Here is a 15,306-nt window from a genome sequence, read left to right on the forward strand (position 1 = left end):
GGGCATTTTTTGGTCATATTCAACTTTACATCCCCACCTCAGCACCTCAATAAAAATTTATTCCATGGATAAATATATCAGCCATCATTCTTCCATACACTTTCTATCTTTTGGAAATATATTATTTTCTCTTGAACTCATTCTTATTTTTCATATTTGTGTGTTGATAACACCATTGTTTTGTTCAAACTTTAATGAAGTGTCTGGAAGGAAAGGAGATGAACATGAATGCTTGCTTTGCCGTCTTGCATTGGAAGTCTATTACATTTTTCAAACTCTTTTCCCTTGTCTTTTATTATACTTTCATTTTTTCTTTGGCATTCTCAGCCTCCTCTTCTTCCTCTGTCTGCTTCTTAAGTGCTGGTTTTCCCTAGATATTTGTCTTATACTTTCTTACATCCTTACATTTCACTCTCTTCCTGGGTAAGTTATCTACTCCCCTGGCTTCAGGTACTGTTATTATGCTATTGGAAGCCCAGACCAGTTTACTTCAGCTCCATATTTCTATATGCAACTAGCTTTTAGACATCTCCACCTGCATGACTTTCAGGAGATCACATCCTTTCATGTTCAAAACGAAGCATAGCATCTTCTCTCTTCGGTTCACTATCTCAATGAATGATATCATTACTAATAAATTTCCCATAACTCTTGACCCAACATTTCTCTCACTGCCCCAAATGTGGGTACTTGCTACTTCAAATACGGGCTCTGGGCCAGCAGTAATAGCATTGTCTAGGAATGCTTTGGAAATGCAAGTTACTAGACCCTAGCCCAGACCTACTAAATCCGTATCTTCGGTAGTGGGGCCCAGAAATCTCTAATTAAACAAACTCTGCAGGTGATTCTGGTGCATACTCAGGATTGAGAAGCACTCACCTAGCGGCTTCCAAGTCCTGGTGCCCTACTTCTCTGGGCTCATCTCTTGCCAGTGACTAATACTTTTATTAATAAGTTATAAACCTTTCTATTGGTGCCAAGGCTTTTTGCCTTAAAATTTTATTAACTATATATATAAAAAATTAATACAGTTATACCAACCTTATTTTGATTAGTATACATATGATAATATGTAATTGGAATGACTATTTTATTCATATTTATTCTACTAACTTATTTTGTGCTATTTTTCTCACTTTTTAAAGAAATTGTTTTCTTTGAATTAAACATTTTTTTAATTGAAAGTTACATACTTTCTTTTATTTTTTATTTCTTTTGTCTATTGTTTTTGTAGCTACTAAACAATACCTGAAATGTAAACATATAAATATAGCTTAAGGTCTAAAGTTAATCAACATCTTTACCCACCTCTAGAACACCAGAATGTGTGGGATCTTATTACTACATTATTATACGCTATTGTTGACCAGAATCGCGTATGTGTGAATGGGTGTATACAAATATCATTATGTCTTATAAAGTTTCTACAACTTTGCTGGGTTTTGTTCAATATTCCTTCTTCCATCTCAAATCTTCCTTCTGAAATCATTGTTCTTCTTACTAAAGAACATCATTTAGAAATGTGTTATTATACTTATCGAGAGTCTGTTGGTATAGTGAGCACCTTTAGTTTTTGTTTGTCTGAAGGTTTATTATTTTGCCCCAATTTTTCAAAAGTGTTTTTGTTGGATATACAATTCCAAGCTGACAGATATTTTCTGTCCACTTTTTGAAGGGATTTCACTGCTGTCATTACTGTTGGGAAGTCAGCTCTCTGCTTAATTAACATTCCTTCGTAAATAATCTGCTTTTTCTCACTGTCTAACTACAGGATCTTCTCTTTTTCTTTGGCATTCTGTTGTTTTAACATCAGATATCCCATGGTTTATTTTCATTATCCTAGAATTTTCTGTGATTGCTGAATCTGAGGATGTATGCCTACAAATAAAATAATAATTTGGGAAAAATATTAAACACTGAGCCATAAAGCAACTCTGGGTCCCCTCTGGTCACCACGAAGGCAAAAATGCTAAGTCCATAGCCAATATCTGGGACTTCTCAAATCTAAAAATGCATCGTTTTTTGGAAAATAATGGGGCAAGCCTAGTAGGAGTAATAATTTCCAGTGAATAAAGTTAAGACTTGCTAAGTACACAGTAGCTGAAGCGTAGGTACTACCTAAAAAGCATCTTATAGATACAGCATAAGTTTTATAAGCCTCAAAAGAACAAAGTTCTAGAAAATTCAAATCAACTTGGTGAAGGAGGACAGCTAGTTAGACTGAAACTAGACTCCCAGGCTCTTTAACAATATTTACAGGGCTCATACAGCTGAATTCATCTTTCATCAAAAATATATCCATTAACCCCTAGTTTCTCTTTTGGAGTTAGATCACTATGGGCAAAGACCTGAAGGCTGAAACTCAGTAACTTTTCAGATCTTTTTCTCAGTTAGCTATTATGTATTTCTCAATTTTTTCATGTAGCCCCAGAAAAAAATTCACCATCCCCAAAATTCTCTAGATTGGGAATAAATATCTCAGCATGTGTAGCAGACTTTGTGGCAGCCCTGGTGAATGAAAGCTACAGGCAAAGGTTAAAAAAGGAATGTATTAGGACATTTCACTTTAGACTTATCCAAAGTTCAATCCCTCTAAATATTACAATTAATGATTTACTATAAGCTATGAAAATAGGTATCTCTTTGATATCTGTTCAACTAGCCAGCATATTAAACTCTTCTGTTTATACAAGCTGGACCTTGATTCCTCATTATTCTTTTGGTTTTCAGAATTCAGAAGCGTATAATTTCTCTTTGGATTAAAAACAAGAGAGGCTTATCTTGTTTCAACTAGCAACCCAATCCCTTATTCACAAATGCATATTGAATTGATACGACATTCCTGAGTATATTTTGGCAAATAACTCATCAGGATCCTAGGTCATAGTATTTCTTCCACCAGTGGAGCTTTTTCCTACAGGTAAGTCGTATTTCATGAGGGCAAGCTTTGCTCCCACGAAACTGCACCCAAATCACTGGCTATGTTCCTTTTCCATCTCTCTGCCACCATTCTACTGATAATTGAGTCCTCTCCTCTGTGAGATTTATTTTTTTTATTTTTATTTATATTTTTATTTATTTATTTATTTATTTATTTATTTATTTATTTATTTATTTTTTGAGACTGTCGCCCAGGCTGGAGTACAGTGGCACCATCTTAGCTCACTGCAACCTCTGCCTCCTGGGTTCAAGTAATTCTCCCTCCTCAGCCTCCCGAGCAGCTGGGATTACAGGCATGCACCACCATGCCCAGGCCAAGTTTTTCTATTTTTAATAGAGTCAGGGTTTCGTCATGTCAGCCAGGCTGGTCTCAAACCCCTGACCTCAGGTGACCCGCCTGACTCGGCCTCCGAAAGTGCTGGGATTACAGGCATGAGCCACCGTGCCCGGCCTGTTAGTTTTATAATAGCATCAGACAAGGGTACAACGTGAAGACTGTAACTATTAAACTGTTTTGTAAAACTATGAAAGCTTGGATGGGTTTGCTTAAGAGCTCAAAGTGTGTTACTACATGAGAAAAGACAAACACCTAGACTTTTTCATTGCTGATTCTACAATACTAGGCATTGGTCACTAACCTTCACCCAATAAGAGTGCTACAAGTTCTGATACACATGTTGAGATGCTTATCTTGGTCCCAATCCAGCAACAAGAGTATTGAGTGAGGGTTCATAATACTGATTACATTCCTTGGGATCATCACACAAGTTATTCAAATTTTCAAGATCTAAATGTTTCTACATGTGAGAGGCACATGTTGATCACAAAGGTTTCCTTCAGCCCTAAAATTGTATTCCATTGTAGTTTTTAAAAAGGGAAGGAAATGGAGAAGGGGACAAAGTTTACATACCATACCTACCCATTTTCAGCAGCACTAACAATGTAGGGCTGTTTAGAGAAGTCCCTTGCTCTTGCCAAACATGTTACTGAAGCTGAATGACCAAACAGGAGTTCTTTTGCTGAAATCTGAAGATAATGAGAGTGAGCTTTTAAAAATTGTAAACTGTTTGAAGAATAAAAACACCACAATATAATATTCATAATTCTGATTAGGAAATTCTGTTGTTTTTGCTGTGTACAAGTTTCAAGAAAACTGATATATGTAATATCAACATCCACAGACTAATAAACTTCTAGGTAGAGGAACTGTGCTGTAGACAGGTTTTGTTTGTTTTGGTTTGGTGTCCATCATGAAACCTCCATGACTGCCAGACCTGTCTTACAACAGCAAGGTTGTGAATACAAATAAGTCTGTGTTGATGCTTCCTCTGAACAAAATGTCCCCTCAATAATAGTAGCACATTAATGTGCAGAGTTCAGAATTCAAAATAACTTCACAAAATAATACAAGAGAAATTATTACCCTTTTGGAAACCACCATAACACCCTATATGGTGATAGGAATGTAAATTGGTACAGCTACTTTTAAAAACAGTATAGAGGTTCCTCAATAAAAATAAAAATAGAACTTACACATGGCTCAGGATTCCCACTTCCAGGTATATATCCAAAGGGAATGAAACCAGTATCTCAGAGAGGTATCTGTACCCCCATGTTCATTGTAGCATTATTCACAGCAGCCAAAATATGGAAACAATCTAAGTGTCCATTAACGGATGCAGAGATAAATAAAATGTGTCACATACAGTCATCCCTCATTATCCATGGGGGACTGGTTCCAGGACACCACTGCCCCACACCCCATGCCACACCACATAAGTACCTAAATGCCAGGATGCTCAAGTCTGCAATATAAAAGTATTGGCATATAGCCTATGAACAGCTTTCATATCCTTTAAATCAGCTCTAGATTACTTATAATACCTAATACAATATAAATGCTACATAAATTGCTTTTATACTATATTTTTTAGGGAATAATGAGAAGGGAAAAAGTCTGTACATGTTTAGTACAGATGCAATCCCCTTTTCTTTTTCCAAGTTTTCAATCCACAGTTGGTTGAATCCATGGATGCAGAAGCCATGGACATGAAGGGCCAACTGTATACACAATGGAATAGTATTCAGCCAAATAAATAAAAAAGAAAGAAATCCTGCCATTTGTGACAACATGGACGGACATAGAGGATATTATGCTAAATAAAATAATCCAGACACAGAAAGACAAATACTATATGATCTCACTTCTATGCAGAATCTAAAAGGCCAAACTCATAGAAACAGAATTAGTGGTTGCCAATGGCTGGGGGTGAGGGAAGAATGAAGTAATGTTGCTCAAAGGGTACAAACATTGAATTACACATAAGATGTATAAGTTTTGGGATCTAATGTACACATGGTGACTATAGTTAATACTATACGGTATACTTCAAATTTGCTGAGAGAGTAGGTCTTAAGAGTTCTTGCCACACACACAAGAAATGATTATGTGAGGTGATAGATGTGTTAATTTGATTGTTGTATTAGTCCGTTCTCACACTGCTATAAAGAACTACCTGAGACTGAGTAATTCATGAAGAAAAGAGGTTTAACTGACTCACAGTTCCACAGGCTTAACAGGAAGCATGACTGGGAGGCCTCAGGAAACTTACAATCATGGTGGAAGGTGAAGGAGAAGCAAGCACATCTTATTATGGCAGAGCAGGAGAAAGAGTGACGGTGGATGTGCTACAAACTTTTAAACCATAGGATCTCGTGAGAACTCACTCACTATCACAAGAACAGCGTAAGAAAATCACCCCCATGATCCAATCACCTCCCACCAGGTCCCTCCCACAACATGTGGGGATTACAATTCAACGTGAGATTTGGGTGGGGACACAGAGCCAAAACATACCATTTGTGGTAATCATTTCACAATGTATTCATATACCAAATCATCACTCTGTACACCTTAAACCTATATAATTTTACTAGTTAATTACAGCTCAATAAAGTTAATATAAAAATGACCAAAATTCCATTAGTCATAGACTAAATATCAGATCAGTTACCATGGAAGAAATTTTAGGCATCAAGTTTCACTTCTAAATTATCTATATTACCTAAAATTTCTAAAATTAAAACATCTTTCTTATGTATATAAAAAATAAGAAAAGATCAAGAAAATAAGAAAACAAGCCACAGACTGAGAGAAATATTTTCAAAAGTCATACCTGATAAAGGACTATTATCCAAAATATACAAAGAACTCTTAAAATTCAACAATAAGAAAGTTAAAAACCTGATTAAAATATAGTCAAAAGATCTGAGCAGACACCTCACCAAAGAAAACATACAGATAGCAAGTGAACATATAAAAAGATGCTCCATATCGTATGTCATAAGAGAAGTGCAAATTAAAAAACAATGAGAAACCACAGCACACCTATTAAAATGGCCAAAATCCAGAACACTGGCAATATGAAATGCTGGCCGGGATGTGGAGCAACAGGAATCCTCACTCACTGCTAGTGAGAATGCAAAATAGGACAGCCACTTTGGAAAAGAGTTCAGTAGTTTCATATAACACTAAACATATTCTTACCATACAACAGAGCAATCATGCTCATTGATATTTAACCCAAATAAGTTGAAAAGTTGGGTCCACACAAAAATCTGTACACAAATGTTTACAGTAGCTTTATCCATAATTGCCAAAATGTGACAGCAACCAAGATATCCTTCAAGTGGTGAACAGATAAATTATGGTACATCTATACAATGAAATATTACTCAGTGCTAAAAAGAAAGGAGCTATCAAGCCATGAAAAGACATGGAAAAAAAACATTGATGTGTATTACTATATGAAAGAAGCCAATCTGTAAAGGTTTTATGATTCCAACTATATGGCATTGTGGAAAAGGCAAAACTTAGCAGACAATAAAAACATTAGTGGTTGTTAGGGGTTTGTGGGGAGCAGGAGATAAATAGATGGGGCACAGAGAATTTTTAGGGCAGTGAAACTATTCTATATGATGCTATAATAATGGATACACCAGCCTGGCTAACAGGACGAACCTCATATCTATTAAAAATATAAAAATTAGCCAGGAGTGGTAGTATGTGCCTTAATCCCAGCTACTTGGGAGGCTGAGGCAGTAGATTTGCTTGAACATGGGAGGGTGGAGGTTGCAGTGAGCCGAGACTGCACCACTGCACTACAGCCTGGGTGACAGAATGAGAGTCCATCCCAAGAAAAAAAAAAAGATATGTGTCATTATACATTTGTCAAATCCCATAAAACATACAATACCAAGAGTGAACCAATGCTTGATGATATGTAAGTTAATCGGTTGTAACATATATATATGTATATACATATATGTATATATATACACTGCTGTAGTGTGGGATGTTAATGGTGAGGGAGACTGTGTGTACATGTATGTTGGGAGGGGGGCGGGGCTGATCAGGTATGTACTGAAACTCCCTGTACCTTCCAGTCAGTTTTGCTTCAAACCTAAAACTGCTTTCAAAAATAGTCTATTGAAATACTTTTTAAAAATATCTTATTTATCTTCCTGCCTCAGAAATACTAAAATTAACCTTTCTACGTTAAAAACAAAATTTTAACTAAATGATTCTTTAAAATATCGATGCTGGCCAAGCATGGTGGTCCACGTTTATAATCCCAGCACTTTGGCAGGCAGAGGCAAGAGGATCACTTGAATCCAGAAATTCAAGACCAGCCTGGGAAACGTAGTGAGACCTCATTTCTACAAATAATTTTAAAAAATTAGCTGGGCATGGTGGCACACATCTGTGATCCCAGCTACTCAGGAGGCTAAGGTGGAAGAATCACTTGAGCTCTAACAGTCAAGGCTGCAGCAAGCTGAGCTCATGCCACTTCACTCCAGCCTGGGTGACAGAGTGAGATCCCATCTCAAGAAAAAACAAACACCCACTGTTTTTCTCCTACAAGAAAATTTTAAAAATATGACACTAAGGGCTAATTCCCCTACTATCTCATATGTGAAAGAGGTAAATTCCTCAGTATTTTGTAAAACAAGATGATGAAAATTAAATTACAAAACAGAAAACATGTAAGATCTCCTCAGATGGAGAAAGAGTTGTCAATAATAAACCAAACATTGCCCCGGCGCGGTCGGTGGCTCATGCCTGTAATCCCAGCACTTTGGGAGACTGAGGTGGGTGGATCACTTGAGGTCAGACATTCGAGACCAGCCTAGCCAACATAGTGAAATGCCATCTCTATTAAAAATACAAAAATTAGCTGGGTGTAGTGGATCTCATCACTGCACTCCAGCCTGGGCGACAGAGTGAGACTCTGAGACTCTGTCTAAAAAAAAAAAAAAAAAAGACCAAAAATTGAATTTGAATAGCTAGCAAATGTCTTGTGGGTAATAAAAATCTATTTTCCAAATGAATTAATATCTATTATGTTTTTTCTGAACTATACGAACATATGTAGATAGTAACTCAGCCATATTAATGAGGACAAATTATTTCATGACATAATTGTTCTCTGCCTTTGTATCATTTCTATCATAATCAGAAATATTTCCTTCTCAAAAGATCTGTTTTCAGACTAACTTTTTAGTGCTACAAGAAGTGTTTTGTGGTTGATTAGAATCCTGCACAATTCAAGTTCGCTCTACCTTTTTCCTGAGAAGTCCAAAAGGTTCCATCTCAGAGAACAACATACTATCTTTCTCTGTCATCGCACTCAGGGGTGCATATCCCTGTGCATTTAATCCCTTTCCAGTCTATTAAAAGCCAAATTAAGCAATAAATGAGGGAACATCAAGGATATTCCCTCCTCCAGAGAAAATCTACCATGGACAAAATATCAGAACAGAACATCATGGTCTTTCATATGAAGTCCTCATTCTACTACTAAATCCCCACATATATTTGAATAAGCTGTGACAGTTCCCTAAAATTTCCTCATTTGCCATATTGTAGAACTGCTGTGAAGAATAACAAAATTCAAAAATTCTACAATCACACTTAGTCATTGTCATGATGAAATCCACGAGACCTTTCCCGTTGTCCATTAGCTCTACTTTTATGAAGCATTGTTTCCTCCTGACCACCACCATCACCTCCAGGTACTTCCAACAACACAATGGGAGACTGAAAAGAACGCGCAACTTGATGAATGTATTAGTCTGTTTTCACACCGCTGATAAAGACATAACTGAGACCAGGCAATTTACAAAAGAAAGAAGTTTAATGGACTTACAGTTCCACATGGCTAGGGAGGCCTCCCAATCATGGTGGGAGGCAAGGAGGAGCAAGTCACATGTTACCTGGATGGCAGCAGGCAAAGAGAGAGATTGGGCAGGGAAACCCCTTTTTAAAACCATCAGATCTTGTGAGACTAACTCACTTTCAAGAGAATAGCATGAGAAAGATCAGCCTCATGATTCAATTATCTACCCCTGGGTTCTTCCCACAACATGTGGGAATTGTGGGAGATACAATTCGAGGTGAAATTTGGATGGCGACAGAGCCAAACCACATCAATGAACATCTACCATATTCCAGACAAAAACACAATCACAGAATAGTGTTTAAATCCCCATTTAACAGTTGAGGAAATTGAAGCTCAAAGAATATAAGTCATTCGCCCAGTATCACAGAGTTGGTAAATATGAGGGCTGGCACTTGACTAAGATCTCCATTCTTTGTCTCCACACATTGCTCTTCTTCATTTTGTTGTGTTTCTTTCTGAGTATTAGACAGGCAGAAGAGCAGAACATAGCAATACTAGGGGAATCTATCTGACAGGATATTCACCTCACCTTTCTCTATGCTTTTAAGAAAACAAGCAATCAATACCAGTACACCCAAGTAAAGAATTTGCTGGCACGGGATTTGGAGAAGCTCCTCACTGGTAGACTTCACAAAATTCTGGGGAAACTGGAGGGCTATGGGAGTCAGACTTTGAACTCAAAGGCAGCATGTATCATCTAGGCATGCAGTGAGAAGCCCAAGACAGGGAAACACTTATTCTCTAGCTCCCCTGTGCCCTGCCATCCCACTGCACATGGTCAAGGAAAGACTGAGGCACATCTTCAAACCCTATTGAATACTTGGGCACTCTGAGATGTGCAGAACTTATGCCACCTTTTTTCCTTCCCTATTCCTATTCTCCAATCCCCTTTATTCCTTATGCAAATGAATAATACCATCATTCTACCAGTCCCACTCAGCTCCCAAACCCCAAATCTGGGAAAGATCCTTGGCTGTTCCTGCTCCCTTACCCTACATCCAATCAGTTTCTCAGTTCTGTCCATTCTCTCTTTTTAATGTCTTTCCAGTTTTCATCTCCTCTTCATCCTCACTGCCACTCATTTGGTTTATCCTCAAAACCTTTCTTGAGTAAATTATAGTAGAAGTCTGCTAGCCATAGTCCCTGTCCCTGATGTCAGCTCCCCCTTTCTCCAACATGCCCTTCACATTGCTAGCAAGTGATCTTCTAAAACCCAAATACAATTGAATAGTATTATGTCATCTTCTCACATAAAATATCCTCTAAAGCCCTTAAAATCACCACTGCTTTTAATTATCATGTGCTGTTAGCTCTATCTAGTGAAAAAAACAAAACAAAACTTATAAACCCCTCAGCCTGTAGGATTCCATGCTGGACCCATCCCGTCCTTTCCGGATGAGCCTGTCACCTCTAATTCACCATGTATGCTCCAGGTCTATTCAACTACTTTTACCAGTTCCCTTATGGCAAAATGCTCATGTCTTTCACACACACTTGTCATTCCCTGTGTCTGCAAACTCACCTTCAATTCCTGTGCATTCTTTAGAACTCAGCTCAAGCATCACTCTCAGAAAGGCTTTCCATTCAAAAACATAACAAGATACCACTTAACACCCATTAGAATGGCTATTACCAAAAAAAAAAAAAGTAACTAGCATTGGTGAGGATACAGGGAAATTGGTTGCCCTGTGTACTGCAGGTGGGAATGCAAAGTGTGCAGCCACCATAGGAGTGCCTCAAAAAATTTGCAATAGAATTAACACCCCATAAATATGTAAAAAATTATGTGTCAATTGAAAATAATTTCAAAAATAGAATTACTACATGAACCAGCAATTCCACTTCTCAGTATGTACCCAAAAGAGTTGAAAGCAAGGATACAAACAGTTATGTGTACACCCATGTGCACCCAGCATCATTCACAATAGCCAAAAGGTGGAAGCAACCCATGTATGTATCCATAGATGAACAGATAAACAAAATGTGGTATATACATACATTGGAATATTATTCAAACTTAAGAAGAAAGGAAATACTGTCATATGCTCCAGCATGACTAAACCTTGAAGACATTATACTAAACAAAATAAGCCAATCACAAACAGACAAATACTGTATGATTCCACTTACAGGAGATATGTAGAACAGTCAAATTCAGAGAGATGGAAAGTATTTCAGTGCCTTACAAATTCCTGTTTACAAGTCTGTCTCCCGTACCGGACTCCGAGAAACTTGGAGGAGGGATTTGTGCCTAGAACAAAAAGTACCTGTGTAGTTTGCCTAATGAAAGCGTAAATAAGTGTCCCTGGTTTGTTTTTCCATTTTGCATGGTGGCAAGCGAGTGTTTAAGACCACAGAATCTGATGTATTCTCTTACCTACATACTTTTGGAGGGAGAAAGAACTTTCCAAATTTAGTATGAAGAGAAAATAAATGGCTCCCTGTTCACTTTACAACCTCCCATGCCTGACTTCCTTCTGTTCTTCCTACCATCCTCTCCCTGAGATGCTGCCCTACAGTGACTCAGTCACCCATGTAGTTATGTCCTTTTGTACAGTCTCTTCTGTCCTCAAGGACTCCTTTTTCTTCTACCCCTACCCAAATTATTCCTTTATATACACATTTTTTAAACAAAAATAAAATTAAACCACTAAGTATTAACCCATTAATCTACTCACTTGACCACCTTATGGATAACAAGAGGATTTGTTGAGAACTGAAAAATGCCCTTGATTTTTTTCAGTCTGGAGTTTCTCCTACTAATAGTTGATTAGTTGCAATGTCGGGGGCAAGATTCGTGGGAAAATAAGAGATGCTATTTATTCAGTCTGTCTCTATGGTTAGCTGTAGAAAATGTTCAGGAAAATCTTTACATGGAGTATCTCACATTCATACGAATCAATAACTTCTTTGTGTAATTAACTTTTGCACAATGTCCTCAAAGTGAATTTCAAAAACACAAAGCTGATCCCATCCCCAACTTAAATCTCCTCTATAGTTCTCGAGAATTCAATATAAATTCCTTCACTTGTCATCTAAACTTCACGCATAGGCCCCTGTCTTCCCCTCTGGCCTTACCTCTCTTTGATCCTTTTTCACACCTAGGTTAAGGAAACAGACAGCTCCTCCCTTTCCTCCAAGCATAGGCAGTCTCCTTAATGGAGAATAACTTTGCTTCTTCCACTCTCACCAATCTAATTCCTATTCCCAGCCCATATCTCTATCCCTGGATTTCTCTGTATCAGCACTCTTGGCATTTGGAATGGAAAAATTATTTATTGTGAGGAGCTGTCACGTGCACTATATGACGTCTGTAGTATCTCTGGCTCCACCCACTACATGCCACCTCATCCTTCAATTGTGACAACCAAAATGTCTGTAGATAGTAACAGATGTCTCTTGGGAGGAAAATTGCTCCCTGTAAGAACCACTGCTCTGAATCCAAGCAGAAGACTTGCTCCTAAGAGACACATGGCATAACTTCTCCACTAAATATGGAGTGCAGACCATTCCCCACTTAGAGTACCTTATATCATAACTGTGCCACAGTAGCCCGTTTTTTTCTGTACTGCATTGTAACCTCCTGGGCAGCCAGCACCAGGTCTTATCATTCACATTTGAATTTACAAATGAGTACCCACCATACCACACAACTTATAGCATGCATTCAACAAATGTATGCTAAACAAATGTTGAATAAATATTAGCAATGCCTTTATAAATATGAAGATGCTAGAATTCCAGATTTCTTAAGCTTATAGTGACCTACATATTATTACACAACTATTCTAGCCAGAAAATAATACACTTAAACATTAAAAATAAGTAAGATATTTTAGTCACTTAGAAGTCTGAGTTTAAACTATAATAGAAAATTAATGTTTTAATTTTCAAAGGGAGCCATTATTTTTAAAGCACAACTGTTGCAATAATACCCATCCTTCCTTCAAGAACGTTCATTAACATTGAGCTGAGCTGGTCTGCAATGCAGTTCTTGGCAGTCCTGTAGTAGAACTGTTCAGTGATGGGAGATGTTAATTAATTACACTATAAAATAGAATTACAATTAATTGTTAATTTAGGTTTTAAAGTGACAAACTTTAAAGGCTAAAAATAGTCTTTGATCTTTAAAAGGCTTCTTAATGAGGGCAGTATACTTTAACTACATCATTAGTTTAAATGTTCAAATTGGGTCTAGAGACTGCTAGAGTTAAGTAAATATCTATTCCGATATGTTAAATGTTTATGACTTGAGACAGGGACAATTAATTGCTAATCAATGGGCCAAATCCTAGGTGAGGTCAGGTTCTGAAATAGAAGGACGACAACAGTAAATTGGATTTAGAGCATTTTGATGTGATCTGTAAAAATCACAGGCAGGCAGAGACTGAAAGAATAGCAAGAAGGCCAAACCAGCAGAAACACCCACATAATTAAGATATTACTCATTTAGTTAATCGTGGCTTTCAAGGGTGCCCTTTGTTTAGATTAATGAGCCATAATTTTTTAAATTATACTTAGATGCCTGTAGTTCAGTTACTTAAACATATAATTCAGGATATAAAATAGTAAAACTCAGCATAGCTTAAAGGATGATAACACTTAGCTGTAGCTAAGATTAGCAATATTCATAATATAATTTTCAAATATGATCTTGGTTAATCATATACTTTATTTTCTCAAAATTCAGAAGTAAAATCTATTACTTTAATAAGCATCTTTTTTAACAATCATGCAAACCTTCCACTGTCATTGCAGATATAAAATGCAAGTTGTCCATATTTTGTGAGTGGTGTCTGTTTCAAATAAGTAGCTTTCACTAACCTTTAGTTCATGTGAGAGATTCCAGAGACAGAGCTGACCCTCTTGACTTCCAGTCACAATCATTCGCTGGTCATCAGTGATCATGATGGCAGTGATGCTGTGGGGAGGGGCCTTCTGTCCCCAGAGTGCCACTGCCTGCAGGGAAGTCCTCATTTTGGGCGAATCCTGAACATACAAAGAAGGGAAGAAGCATACATGGTCACCTTTTTGAAATTTGAGGAAACTGATAATATTACAAGCGGATTTATGATGACCAAATTTCAATGATGTGTTCTCCCAGGGCTATGGAAAAGAGTGCTTCCCCGTCAATTAGAAGAGAAAGTAGTCATCAGAAACTGAAATTACCATGCACGCTGCTAATTCATCAAACAAGAATGACTTATCTTCAAATTCTTTATTATTGATGAAGAGAAAGAAAGGAAGAGTGTATTCACTTCACACCCAGCTCTTCCTATGGCTACATCCAACTTGCTGCAAAGTCCTGCTGGGCCTCTCAAGAAGCATAGAGCTGTCTACATGGTATAATTTGAAGCCAGCTTTGCAGACTCTCTCTCCCTAGAAATGTTACCTCTTCAAGGTAATAAATACCTGAAATTGGTGAATTTGCTATTAAAAAAATAAATCTTTTCCATAAAAACAGTGTTTCCTAGTCTTCAAGATTCATGTACGACTGTCATGATTTCTGCCATATTCTATTTTTAATAATAATTTTTATTTTACCTATTTTTATATTTGGTATCTTCCTAAACAATAATCTTTATGAAATTACTACATTCATATGTTAGTTACAAGGGTTAAAATGAATCCATAAGTATCAAAAAATGTTATCTATGACCACCCAAAGTATCACTCAGTGATGTGTGCATTATATTTTGTGAAACACTGAGTTAAATATTCTTCCCAAATTGTCATTCCTTCATGAAACACAAACAATTTTGGGAGACAATTTAGCATTATATATTTAATCCCATTAACAATGCCAAAAAGAGAGAAGAAAGGGGCCAAGCATACTTCCCACACTGCTTTGAGAAAGTCAAGAAAATGAAAACCTTCTGTCCTGCAGGATTTCTGTTGCTAAACCACCAAAAGGGTAAATATCAATATAAATTTTTAAAACTTATGATACATGTTATTTCTAATGTTCAATTATATATGTCTACACACACACAAATATACATAAACATGGGTGTGCACTGACACTATGAACACAAATTTTCCTTGTAGTTCCATTGTCTGGAATTCAGTATCTAGTTCCCCATTTTCACTTCTTAGGTCAATATGTTAGTCTATCTAGTCTATA

The 15,306-nt window shown here is 37.0% G+C and overlaps 1 protein-coding gene across 3 annotated transcripts in view; it reads right to left on the minus strand.

The window, feature by feature from the left end:
• WDR72 (WD repeat domain 72) overlaps nt 1–14,165 on the minus strand; it is a 208,758-nt gene extending 194,593 nt beyond the window's left edge. For all 3 annotated transcript variants that reach the window (XM_054451877.1, XM_054451876.2, XM_054451878.1), the window contains exons 1-2: nt 14,007–14,165; nt 3,860–3,966 (exon numbers count right to left, since the gene is read on the minus strand). In XM_054451877.1, the coding sequence (XP_054307852.1) occupies nt 3,860–3,966; nt 14,007–14,159 (260 nt within the window). In that variant the 5' untranslated portion in view covers nt 14,160–14,165. The remainder of the gene's footprint in view (nt 1–3,859; nt 3,967–14,006) is intronic.
• Between the last annotated feature and the right edge of the window lie 1,141 nt (nt 14,166–15,306).

This window comes from Pongo pygmaeus, chromosome 16 (assembly GCF_028885625.2).
Source record: "Pongo pygmaeus isolate AG05252 chromosome 16, NHGRI_mPonPyg2-v2.0_pri, whole genome shotgun sequence".
In the NCBI taxonomy this organism is placed as follows: domain Eukaryota; kingdom Metazoa; phylum Chordata; class Mammalia; order Primates; family Hominidae; genus Pongo; species Pongo pygmaeus.